Below are 12,693 nucleotides of genomic sequence, written 5' to 3' on the forward strand. Positions count from 1 at the left end.
GCCTGGCTCGTGTGTACCTGTGCCGGGCCCCGCCCCACCCCGACCGCCCCGTGCTGCCCCCAAGCTCCGCCCGTACCTTGGTGAGATACGGCCTGGGCAGGTACTTGCTGTGGTGTATGCGGTGCAGGTGCTGCTCCACGCCCAGCAGCAGGTCCCCGCGCTCGTCCCCAAAGGCCAGGCTCTCCGGGATCGTGTTCAGCTTGAGGTGCCTGAGGAGAGAGGCCACGTGGCGGGGGAGCCCCCACCCACATCGGGCCGTGACACTAGCTCAGCCCAGGTCCTTCCTCTGCCGGGTAAACGGGCTGCTACCGACCCCCGCCACTCCCCCGGGGGCTGGGTTCGTACTGGGGAACTGCACCACCGCGGCTCGCTAATGCGCAGCAACACTGCACGGCAGGGGAGGTCTGGACACCCATATCCCAGTTCAACTGCATCCGAGACCCAAGCTGAGGTGGGGGCTTCCCGGCCCATCCCACAGCACAGTGGGCTGGGGGGGAGGGTGGGAAAGGGGCCCCAGGCTGCAGCTCTCCGCTGGGATCTTCCCTTCAAAGGCAGGGTGGGTTTGTGGCTAATGCCCAGGATGGGAGCTAGGACTCCTGGGTTCTCTCTGTGGCTCTGCCCCGGACTAGCTGCCGGCCCCTGCCCCTGCCCCTGCCCCTGCCCCTTGGCGGCTGCGTCTGGAGCGCCGAGCTCCCCAGCTGACGGCGCAGGGACAGATGGAGTGGGTAAGTCTGCTGGACCCAGCAGCCCCTCTAGCCAGCCCCAGACCTCAGCAGCTGCCCAGTGCAGGGGGTCAGCAGAGCCCAGCACCCCAGCCCATTGGGTGGGGGGAGCCCCCACCCAGCAGCCCCTGTGCCCCAAGCTGCAACAAGGGTGGGACTCAACCATGGGGGATCGCAGCTCCCACTGGCTATGAGGGGAGGGGCAGGCAGATAGACTGGGAACAGGTAAAATAGCTAAATGCATGGATTTGCTCTGCCTGCCAGGCTGCCCCCTCCCCACAGGGGGAGACCCCCAGGGCTCTGAGACCCTCCCCACAGGATAATTGTTCCTGCACATGGACTCTAACTGGGAGCTCAGCAGTGAGTGAAAGTCGATAAAGTCCCTGTGACGTTGTGCAGTCTATATGGTTTTATAAAAATATGCTAATGAGTGAATATAATGTAACTGGAATATGCTTCATGCAAAAGGTCTCTTGTAAGGTATCTTTACAAAGCTTATAATCTACTGAATGTGATCATCCTATTTGTATAAATGTACCAGTCTTGTATCTGAAACTAGGAACATGAACTATAACTCTGAGGACCTATTGTAATTATGCAAAGTGTGGGCCATTCATGGTGGTTTGGAACCTTGATGACTCCCATTAACCAGGGCCATTGTCTGCAGATGGGTGTGTTTACCTGTGAGTCTTCCTGTATAGGTGTGTGGTGGCAAGTGAGTAATGAAGTCTTGCAGTGACATGTGATCATGTCACCTGAACTGGAATCCATCTTTAACCTGGTGTCTTTCCATTGAGAAGTGGGGGTGGGAACCCAGAGGGACAAAGGGTTCCCGCCTTATGCAAAAGATCTATAAACGGGTGGAACAGAACAAAGTGGGAGGAGCAGGGCCGGCGCAACCCATTAGGCGACCTAGGCGGTCGCTTAGGGCACTGCGATTTGGGGGGCGGCGACCGTGGCGGTTTTTCGGCGGCAGGACCTTCCGCTGCCTCTGTGGTGGGGGTGGCATTTCGGGGCGGCGGAAAAGCTGGCAGCGCTCCTGGGGAGGAGCCATCGTGAAGAATCCCCTAGCTACCACCTGAGCTGGAACAAGAGCTGTACCAGGGGAAAGAATTGTGCCCAGGCCTGGAAGGGGTCCAGTCTGAGGAAAAAAATTACTGAAGCATCTCTGAGGGTGAGATTATCTGTATTCAGTTTGATTAGACATAGATGTGTGTGTTTTATTTTATTTTGCTTGGTGACTTACTTTGTTCTGTCTGTTACTACTTGGAACCACTTAAACCCTACTTTCTGTATTTAATAAAATCACTTTTTTACTTTTTACTTTTAATTCACTCAGAGTATGTATTAATATCTGGGGGAGCAAACAACTGTGCATCTCTCTCTATCAGTGTTATAGAGGGCGAACAATTCATGAGTTTACCCTGCATAAGCTTTATGCAGGGTAAAACGGATTTATCTGGGTTTAGACCCCATTGGGAGTTGGGCATCTGAGTGCTAGAGACAAGCACACTTCTGTGAGCTGTTTTCAGGTAAACTTGCAGCTTTGGGACAAGTGATTCAGACCCTGGGTCTGTGTTGGAGCAGACAGGAGTGTCTGGCTCAGCAAGACAGGGTGCTGGAGTCCTGAGCTGGCAGGGAAAACAGGAGCAGAGGTAGTCTTGGCATATCAGGTGGCAGCTCCCAGGGGGACGCCACTGTGACAGGTTGGATCACAGAAACCCCCTGGGAGCTGCCACCTGATGTACCAAGACTACTTCTACCCCTGCCTTCCCTGCCAGCTCGGGGCCCCAGCACCCTGTGCAGCTCCAGTCAGTGACAGGGGCATGTTAACATCTTGGGCCATGAGACCCACCCAAAGTCCCCCCAGAGACTGCAGCATGGGCAGGATCCGGGGAGAGACCCCAACAAGCCGTGCTGGCTGGCTTGATAGGAGCGTCTGCCTCTCACCTGAGTAGCTGGTTTTGGGCGTTCCAGACCTTCACCGACCCATCCCTGCTGGCCGACGCAAAGAGCTTCAGCGTGGGACAGCAGCACAGGCCTATGGGGCAGGGAAGAGCTGCCATTAAACAGGGAGCCCCACCCCCCAGCCTGGGGCTGGCCCCCCAGGCAGCATGCCCTGGGGGGAGTAGGAGCGCCATGAACTGGCTACGCCCCATGGGGCAACCAACAACCCCATGTCCCCCCCAGGCAGGGCACAGCCCACAGAACACAGTGTGACACTGCCAGACCAGGTGCCAACTCCTGCCAAAGTCCCCTTGTCTCAAGAGAACCCCAACAAATACGTGGCTGGAACCGGCCTGGCCCCCCGAGTGTGAGCATCATTCAGACAGGAGTCAGGATCATCAGAATGTGGGTCGTGTTTAGACTGTATGGAATGGTGGGGAGCTGCCGCCGGCATCAATCTCACGTATCACATCTGTATCCCCTAGTGCAAGGGAACATCTGAGTGGTTGAATTGGGAACTTCTGTGAGCGTGTAACTCACCAGGCAGGAGAGAGACATTAACCAGTGTGAAGTGCTGGCTCCAGCGGGAGGTGTCACGTCCTGCCCCACAGGAAAGGCCCATCAACACCGGACAGACCATTGTGGGATGATAAAGAGGACACAACATGTTTGTTTGGGGACAATATATACCTTCAAGTCAGCGGCACTGCTATGGGTACCCGCATGGCCCCACAATATGCCAACATTTTTATGGCTGACTTAGAACAACGCTTCCTTAGCTCTCGTCCCCTAACGCCCCTACTCTACTTGCGCTACATTGATGACATCTTCATCATCTGGACCCATGGAAAAGAAGCTCTTGAGGAATTTCACCATGATTTCAGTACTTTCCATCCCACCATCAACCTCAGCCTAGATCAATCCACACAAGCGGTCCATTTCCTGGACACTACTGTGCTAATAAGCGATGGTCACATAAATACCACCCTATACCGGAAACCTACTGACCGCTACACTTACCTACATGCCTCCAGCTTCCATCCAGGACACACCACACGATCCATTGTCTACAGCCAAGCTCTAAGATGTAACCGCATTTGCTCCAATCCCTCAGATAGAGACAAGCACCTACAGGATCTCTATCAAGCATTCTTAAAACTACAATACCCACCTGCTGAAGTGAAAAAACAGATTGACAGAGCCAGACGAGTACCCAGAAGTCACCTCCTACAAGACAGGCCCAACAAAGAAAATAACAGAACACCACTAGCTGTCACCTTCAGCCCCCAACTAAAACCTCTCCAGCGCATCATCAGAGAACTACAACCTATCCTGAAAGATGATCCTTTACTCTCACAGATCTTGGGAGACAGACCTGTCCTCGCTTACAGACAACCCCCCAACCTAAAGCAAATACTCACCAGCAACCACACATCACTGAACAAAACCACTGACCCAGGAACCTATCCTTGTAACAAACCCCGATGCCAACTCTGTCCACATATCTATTCAAGTGACATCATCATAGGACCTAATCACATCAGCCATACCATCAGGGGCTCGTTCACCTGCACATCTACCAATGTGATACATGCCATCATGTGCCAGCAATGCCCCTCTGCCATGTACATTGGCCAAACCGGACGGTCTCTACGCAAAAGAATTAATGGACACAAATCTGACATCAGGAATCATAATACTCAAAAACCAGTGGGAGAACACTTTAACCTGTCTGGTCATTCAATGACAGACCTGCGGGTGGCTATATTACAACAGAAAAACTTCAAAAACAGACTCCAAGGAGAGACTGCTGAGCTGGAATTGATATGCAAACTAGACACAATCAACTCAGGATTGAATAAGGACTGGGAATGGCTGAGCCATTACAAACATTGAATCTATCTCCCCTTGTAAGTATTCTCACACTTCTTATCAAACTGTCTGTACTGGGCTAGCTTGATTATCACTTCAAAAGTTTTTTTTCTCTTACTTAATTGGCCTCTCAGACTTGGTAAGACAACTCCCACCTGTTCATGCTCTCTGTATGTGTGTATATATATCTCCTCAATATTTATTCCACTCTGTATGCATCCGAAGAAGTGGGCTGTAGTCCACGAAAGCTTATGCTCTAATAAATTTGTTAGTCTCTAAGGTGCCACAAGTACTCCTGTTCTTTTTGCGGATACAGACTAACACGGCTGCTACTCTGAAACATGTTTGTTGTTCTGCCCTCCCGCCCCTGGCCCTGAAGATGAGTCGTGCAAGTGGTTTCCTCCTGTCAGCTGAGTTCACAGCTTAGAGCACATGGGGGGAGGGGAATAAAAACCCCTGACAGGGAGGGACTGATTATCTCTATACTGCTCAGAATCTGGGGCAGGTTTCTAGGCATAAGCAAGAGATCCCAGTGCTCAGCCCGGGCTAGCCCTTAGGACATATAGTATAGTTTAGTATAGAAGCTTTTATTGAGATTGTAACTCATCTCCTTTAACCTTGTCAATAACGCTTGTTTCCTGTCCCAGGTAATAAAGCTTTCGACAGCTTGTTCTAGGGCTGGCTACAAGCGTGGGCTTCGGTGTGAGAGCTAAAGCGCAGGGCCCTGGGGTGAGGACGGGTCCTTTGGGACAGGGAGTAACCTGACTATTGCTGTATCCTTGGGGGAAGGGCCCAGCTATCTCCCAGGTGGCAGGACAGATGGGGGGGGGGGGCCCACGGGGCCTGTCTGTGTCTCCCCGGTTAGGCTGTGGAAGGGCCTGAGGAGCTCACACCTGGTAACTGGTTGGTGAAATCGAACACAGAACTCACAGCCAATGTGGGGCTGGTGCCGGGGCCCGGCCCTCTGCCCTGCGGCTGGTACTGACGCTCTGGAGTCACGGCAGGCAGCTTGACACACTGCTTCCCCGTTGGGCATGGCCCTCCTTCCTGGGGCCAGACGCTCCCTGAGGGGCCCTTTCCTCCCACCCCATCTGGGGCAGAGTAGTCCTCCTCAGGCACCGCTATCCCTCTGCTGGGGCTGGACACCCCCATGGGACTCCATTCTCTGCCCCACACCCCAGGGTTGGACACTCCCCGGGCGGCACCGCTACCCCCCTGGATGCCCAGACCCACCTCTGATCCCAGGCTCCTGCTCTGGGTGCCGACGCAGGCCCTGAGGGGAGGAGCAGAAGCCGCCGGGCAGCCGGGCTCTTACCCGTGATCTCGTCCAGCGGGTCGTCCTCGGGGCCGTGCTCCTGGCGGCTCTGGGCCAGCAGGTCGTACTGGACGATGCTGTAGGTGGCACTCTCGGGGTCCTGGATGGCGGTGCCCAGCGTGGAGCCCAGCGGGCACATGTGCAGCACGGGATGCTGGCAGGAGAAGCTCCGCAGCAGGGTCAGGCACTCGTCAATGTAGGGGAAGATGCGCCAGACTTTCACCGTGCGATCGCCACCTGCAGCGGGCCAGGCAGAGGGGCACTGCCAGGCTGCTCCCACCAGGCCCCACGCTGGGCTGCAGCAGGCCCTGGCCCTGGCCCTCGCCAGCCCCCACCAGCATGGGCTGTGGCCTGGCTGGGGCGGTCAGCTCACAGGGGCCTTGCTGCAAACTACCCAGACTTCTCCTTTCAGGTGCCACTGTCACAGAGCTTTTCATTAGTTTGATGAAACACGCGAAACGGATGGAAATGGGGGACAATCCCTCAGCTCCTGCCCCCCCGGTCATGCGGGAAACATCTGCCTTCCTCCCGGGATGAAGGGGACACCTGGTCCCTCCGAGGCTGGGGAATGGTGGAGTGTCCTGACCTCTGGGGATGGGGGAACGCCCTGCCCGCCCCCAGGATGGGCGACGGGGGAAGACCCTCCCAGGCCACGCCCAAGGCCCATGGACTCTTCTACTGACCCCTCTGCTCTGCGGTTCCCTCCCTCTTTAGCGACTGGGTTTTGTGAGCTCTGTGGCCAGGACTTCTCCAGCCCGTGAGGACCTGCCCCCTGCCCCCTGGGGCCCCGTCCATGCCATCGCTGCACAGGGAGGGCTCTGCCCTTCAAGGGCTCCATGGGGATCCCTGCCCCGGGCCGGCAGTCACTGGGGGTGTACAGAAAGCCCTGCTGCCCGGTGCTCAGCGCACTCACCGGCTGAGATGATCCAGGTGTCGTGGGGGTAGGCAGCCAGCGCGGTCACCCTCTCCGAGCCGTGAGCCTCCACCTGGTACTGAACACGCCCGGTGAACCACCGGAGCACGCAGAGCGAGCCGTCCTCCTGTCCCAGCACTAGCAGGTACCTGCGGGCGACGCACATCACCCGCGGCACAGCCACAAACTACCACAGCACCACAACAGCGAACCCACCGGACAGGCTGGGGCTGGAGTCACCGGGAGCTGCCCCAACCAGCGCTCCTGCTCCGCCCCCCACTGCACCCCCTGCTGGGAGAGGCTAGGACTGGAGCTCCCACCCAGCCTATGCTCCCAACCAGGGCCGGCTTTAGGAAGTGCGGGGCCCGATTCAAATAGTTTCGACGGGGCCCCGGCAGGGTTGACTTAAAAAAACAAAAACAAAAAAAACATAAAAAAAACACGTGGGGTTTGTACTCACCGGGCGGCGCTCCTAGTCTTTGGTGGCAGGTCCTTCACTCGCTACGGGTCTTCGGCGGCACTGAAGGACCCGCCGCCAAAGTGTCGCCAAAGACACAGAGCGCCGTCGGGTGAGTAAAAATTAAAAAGGCGCCTCTAGCCAGGGAAGGGATTCTCTGCCACTTGCCCCCCACTCTGGGCGGCCCTGCCACTCGGCGCGGGGCCCTCTTAGGCGCGGGGCCCGATTCGGGGGAATTGGTGGAATTGGCCTAAAGCCGGCCCTGCTCCCAACCCGCTCTCCGCAGCGCCCCCTGCTAGGAGAGACCAGGGCTGGAGCTCCCACCCAGCCAATGCTCCCAACCCGCTCTCCTCAGCGCCCCCTGCTGGGAGAGACCAGGGCTGGAGTCACCGGGAGCTGCCCCAACCAGCGCTCCTGCTCCGCCCCCCACTGCACCCCCTGCTGGGAGAGGCTGGGACTGGAGCTCCCGCCCAGCCAATGCTCCCACCCCGCTCTCCTCAGCGCTCCCTGCTGGGAGAGACCAGGGCTGGAGCTCCCACCCAGCCAATGCTCCCGCCCCGCTCTCCGCAGTGCCCCCTGCTGGGAGAGACCAGGGCTGGGGTCACCAGGAGCTCCCTGCCCCAGCCAGTGCTCCTGCCCCGGTCCCCACAGCACCCCCTGCTGAGAGCTCCCCGCCCTGCTCCCCGCAATGCCCCCATCTGTGAGGGGCTGGGGTGGGGAGCGGTGCTGGGTCTAATCCTTACCTGTTTTTGTCCTGCAGCTTTAGCGGGAGCCGTGCCCAGGACTTCTTGTCCCCTTTCTGCTCCACGATCTCCCGCCATTGCGCATAGGCCTTCTTGGGGTCCACGATATGGCTGTAGACGAGCAGGCAGCAGGGCCGTGCCGACTCGCTCCAGGGCGCCACCATCTTCTTGACGCTCATGGGGTTGACCGCGGCGTTCACCCTCAGGAGCTGGCCCAGCTCCAGCAGCACGAACAGGGTCTCCTTGGGCAGACAGTAGGCCACCTCCACGGCCTGGCAGGGCCTGTCCAGCAGCAGGGTGGAGAGGATGCGGCCGGTGTGCGCGGCCACGAGCCGCACGGTGGAGTCCTGGCACGCGCACACAGCCCGCACTGGGAAGCTGCCCACGGCACTCAGGTCGATGGTACAGAGGCGCGTCACGGCGGCACCCAGCCGGGTGTGCAGGGAATAGAGCTGGTTGACCTTCCAAAGGTCCATGGTGGAGCCGGTCAGCGAGACCACGTACCCGCCCTCTGGGTGCGTCTGCAGATGCTCCACCACCTCGGCCACATGCACTTCATCCACCTGGTCGATGGTCTGCAGGTTCCAGGTGCGAATGGTGCCGTCCTGGGAGGCAGAGAGGATGAGGGGTCCCTGGGGGTAGATGGTCACAGCGGTCACAGGCCCTGCCAGAGAGGAAGGGAAGGAAGGCAGAGTCAGAGCAATGCCCAGGCTGCCCACTGGGGGGCACTGCCAGGCTGAGGGGCAGGTTTGCTCCCAGACAGGAGTCCCCAGTCGAGGGCCACATGGGAGCCAGGGAGCAAGCCTCGTGTGAGGGCAGCCCTCTCCCCCATCTCCAGGGCTGGGCAGGAGGCAGAGGGGTCAGGTGCAGCCCCAGGGCAGCAGAGTCTCTCCCTGCAAGGCAGGGGTCCGCGGCGGGGACCAGCAGCTTCAGACAGTGCCCCACTCTGCCCCCCCGGTGGGGAGGGTGCTCACCAGTGTGTCCCACGAAGATTGTCTGGATCAGCCACTTCTCGTCCCAGACCTTGATGGTGGTGTCGCGGGAAGCCGTCACCACGCACGCCCCTGCCTCGCAATAGACGATGTCAGTGATGGCCCTGGGAGAGAGGCAGCCATGAGCGCTCCTGCCGGCTCCGGCGCCCCACCCCCTCCCAGGGTCACCCCGTGACTGCACAAGCCCCGGGGCCCATGGCAAGTTGCACTGGTGGCTGGGCTTGGGCGCACAGACCTGGGGGCCTGGCAGGGCTTTCTCAGCTGCAGTGTCTATGAAACGCCTGCCCCACCACCCAGGATGGGCAGGGAGGGCTCAGAGAAGGTCCCACAGCTGCTTCAGCCAGGGCAGGGGCAGCAGCTGCCAGCGCAGCCCTCGACCTGGCAGCGCGTGGGCCTGTCTCACTTTACGAACATAGAGACGAGAGCAGCCTCTGAACGTGAGCTTCAGAGAGACCAGAGGTCCCAGCATGCACTGGGGAGTCCTGGCGGTGACTCACAGAACTGGCCAGCCCCATCCGTCCACACCCATGCCAACGCCGGGCACAGCTAGCGAGGGAGGGGAACCCGGAACCCACCCAGCGCCTCCTGCCCGTCCCCTCCCCATGGAGCAGCAGCCCAGGAGCATGAAGTTCCCTAGGGTGGATGCCGGCCTCTTTCTTCACTGGGACGCCCGGGGCTGGCCGGGCAGCGCCCCACTCCCTAGAGCAGCTGTCACCTGTTGTGAAGGTCCCTCTGGAAGGTCAGTAGCTCCCCCTGGGAGATGTTGAAGACAGCAACCCCGGTGCCGCAGGCAGCAAAGCATTTCTGGGGGACGCGGGTGTCCAGGGCCAGCCGGGTGAAGGTGTCGCGAGGGGACAGGCCCTGCTGCACGGTGGCCTGGCACTGCAGCTGGGAGAATCCATAGCGGAAGGCCCAGATGGACAGGCTGCCCGCTCCAGCTGTCACCACCTGATTGAGCTCTGGGCTGTAGCGGCAGCAACAGATGCCATGCGGGGCCAGCACTTTGGAGAGGACCTCGAAGGCTGGGCCCAGCACCTGCAGGCTGCCCTGGTCCCAGGCCACGTACTTGTTGACCTGGGTGGCGTACAGCAAGCCCGCGATGGGCTCCGGGGCCTGGGTGCCATGGCTGAACCAGCCGTCCTCCTTGTGCAGGTGCAGCTGGCTCTCCGCGTCCAGGACCACAAAGAGGCTGGTGCTGCTGTTGTAGGCAACGTGGCGCACGGGCTGCGGGAAGCTGAGGTGACGCAGGTGCTGGAGGCCGTGGGTCAACTGGGCAGCCTTCAGCTCTTCCTTCTTCATCTGACAGGAGGAGGAGGAGTCACACGGCGCCACGACCCACCGCCCTCATTGCGCTGCTCAGCAGGTAACTCGGCATAGGGCAGGGCTGGCCCCCAGGCTCCCCAGGGCCACTTGGGGACCGCAGGTCCCAGCATGTCCTGCTGCATCCCGAGTCAAGTGGAGCGGCGCAGGCTGGTGCCCGACTGCTCCCTGGGGAGGGTAGTCGCAGTGTGATACACACTGACAGGGCACCGGAGCACCTGAATGCTGCGGGTGATGTTTGGGTATCAGATGGTTTCAGGCACCTCCTGTCACGTGCCCGCTGCGGGAGAGCAGACACTGATCGCATCCTGCTGCTTGGGGCTTTAGGAGCCAGTAGGCGAAACCTGCAAGGAATGGCCTTTGGGGACGTTCAGTCCTGGCTCCAGGTGGGGAGGGACAGGGCAAAGCTAGCCTGGCTTGGCAAGAAACTGCATGGGGAGAGGGAAGCGTGAGGCACTGGCAAGAGACTTCTGGGCTCAGACGCTGCTCGGACACGGCTCCACGGGGCTCCAGAGAAGGCCGGGGTTTGCATCTAGTAGAACGAGCTGAGCAAAGATCCCGATGGATGTGCCGCCAGCGGGCAGGCGTGGTGGTGTGAGCGTGGCCTGGCCGGGGAGCGGCAGCAGCCACCACGGTCAGGCCATGCTCAGCACTGCCCTCTCCTGCACCTGCAGGGACACCAGGCCTCGGGCTGCCCCTTCCTTCCCCCACCACATACCTTCTCCGTAGTGGCCCGGATGCCCCCCCGGAGCAAGGCCCAGAGCCGGCGGGCGCTCGTCAGCGGGGTCTCCTCTTCCCTCACCTCCGGCAGGGGGCTCCGGTGACGCATGGTGCTGGGAGTGGTGGCCGCCCCTGTCGAGGTCGCTGCTGTGGAAAGACAGGCTGGGAAACCCCCTCCCCATTCATTCACCCCCCCTCGGTGCCCATGCAGCCCCTATGCCCCAGTACAGTGCTTGTGTGCCCCCCACTGTCCCTCTGCCTCGCACCAGGCCCAAACCCTGCTCTCACTGCTACCGAGAGAGGGCCGAGGCCCAGGGAAGACTCCAGGCAACAGCTGGGAAGAGGCGTGTGCAGGGGACGTCTGACCGGTGCAGCAGGAAGGTGGCACAAACACATCTGCCCCCGTCGTGGGCACAGGGGAGGCTCCGGTTCAGAGGGACCCAGCTCTGTGCTGGGAGGTTGCTTGGCAGCTGTGTACAGAGCGGGCATTGGCTGCATCCTCCTCTGGCACCGTCTTGGGCATGGACAGCGCCGGCAGAGACGCCGCCTGGTCTGGGAGGAGGCATGGGGGGGGCAGCCAAAGACCTAGTGGGCGACGGTGGGCACGGGGAGAAGGTGGGGGCGAGGGCAGCGACGAAGCAACTTACAGCCACTGTCCTGCGATTCCCATGGCTCCGCCATGGCTGAAAGCAGCATCTCCTCAGGTCAGGCCGTCCGGACCTCAGCCCCCGGCAGGTGTCTCTGCCAGGCCAGGGGCACCTCGGCCACCCACAGGGCTCTGAGGGGCAAGAGGGAGCCCATTGCTGAGATCAGGGTGGTCCCTCCTGCCTAGAGGTGGCACCGGCAACCCCCCACCCCAGACAACACTGCCCCCAAGTCCCTCCCAACTCACCTGAGGGGCCCTGGCAGCTCAGCGTCCCCCCCCCCCCCCGCCCGTTGATCACTCGCTGGCATATGGGGCACAGGGTCCCCTGTAACCCGCCTGCCCTGAAGCAGCCCAGGCTCCGGCTCCCTGCATGGCAGCCCCTCCCTGCCAGGGATGCTCAGAGCGGGGCAGCCAGAACCCCCTGCGCCCCACAGGTGCCACCCCCGGGCCTGACACCCGAGCTCCCCTCACAGACCCCGCAGTCACCAACCCCCCTAGGCCAGACACCCGAGCTCCCCGCCACAGCCCCCAGGTCCCTGAAGCCCCACAGGCATTTTCCCCACCCCCTTCTGGCCAGACACAGAAGCTCCCCCACAGCCCCACAGGTGCAACCCCCCCGGGCCTGACCCCCGAGCTCCCCCCACAGCCCTGTAGGAGCCACCCCCCCACCGGACGCCCAAGCCCCTCAGATTCAGGCCTCTCTAGCTGGACCCTGCCAGGCCGCAGGTCCCAGGAAAGGCCAATGCCACCCACCCTGCACCGGCGGGCAGAGAGCACCCGGAGCACCCAGTGCTGGGGAAAGGCCGGTCGCCGTGGAGACGGTTCTGTTTACAGCCAGAGGATTTGTTAGCGCTGAACGGCTGGGCCAGAGCAGTGCCCACGGGGGCTCGGGTGTCTGTGGGGGGGGGTCAGTGTCTGTGGGGGGCTGTAGAGGGGGATCAGTGCCTATGGGAGCGCAGGTGTCTGGCCAGGGGTGGGGGTGTGTCTATGCGGGCTGTGGGGAGGGGTCAGTGCCTGCAGGAGCTCAGGTGTCTGGTGGGGGGGGG

At 60.7% G+C, this 12,693-nt stretch overlaps 2 protein-coding genes across 3 annotated transcripts in view; both read right to left on the reverse strand.

The window, feature by feature from the left end:
• Positions 1-608, reverse strand: part of LOC117873902 (WD repeat-containing protein 97-like) — a 38,829-nt gene extending 38,221 nt beyond the window's left edge. For both annotated transcript variants that reach the window (XM_034763789.1, XM_034763788.1), the window contains exon 1: positions 77-608. The gene's annotated coding sequence lies outside the window, so the exon portion shown is untranslated. The remainder of the gene's footprint in view (positions 1-76) is intronic.
• Positions 609-2,504: 1,896 nt separating this feature from the next.
• On the reverse strand, positions 2,505-10,261 carry WDR97 (WD repeat domain 97). Its single transcript, XM_034763790.1, has 6 exons — positions 9,677-10,261; positions 8,944-9,065; positions 7,970-8,633; positions 6,770-6,918; positions 5,857-6,093; positions 2,505-2,763 (listed from the first exon to the last, which is right to left on the reverse strand). Exons 1-6 carry the CDS (start codon positions 10,258-10,260, stop codon positions 2,669-2,671), a joined length of 1,851 nt encoding a protein of 616 aa, XP_034619681.1. The 5' UTR covers position 10,261; the 3' UTR covers positions 2,505-2,668.
• Between the last annotated feature and the right edge of the window lie 2,432 nt (positions 10,262-12,693).

The sequence above is a fragment of the Trachemys scripta genome, chromosome 2, assembly GCF_013100865.1.
Source record: "Trachemys scripta elegans isolate TJP31775 chromosome 2, CAS_Tse_1.0, whole genome shotgun sequence".
NCBI classification, from domain to species: domain Eukaryota; kingdom Metazoa; phylum Chordata; order Testudines; family Emydidae; genus Trachemys; species Trachemys scripta.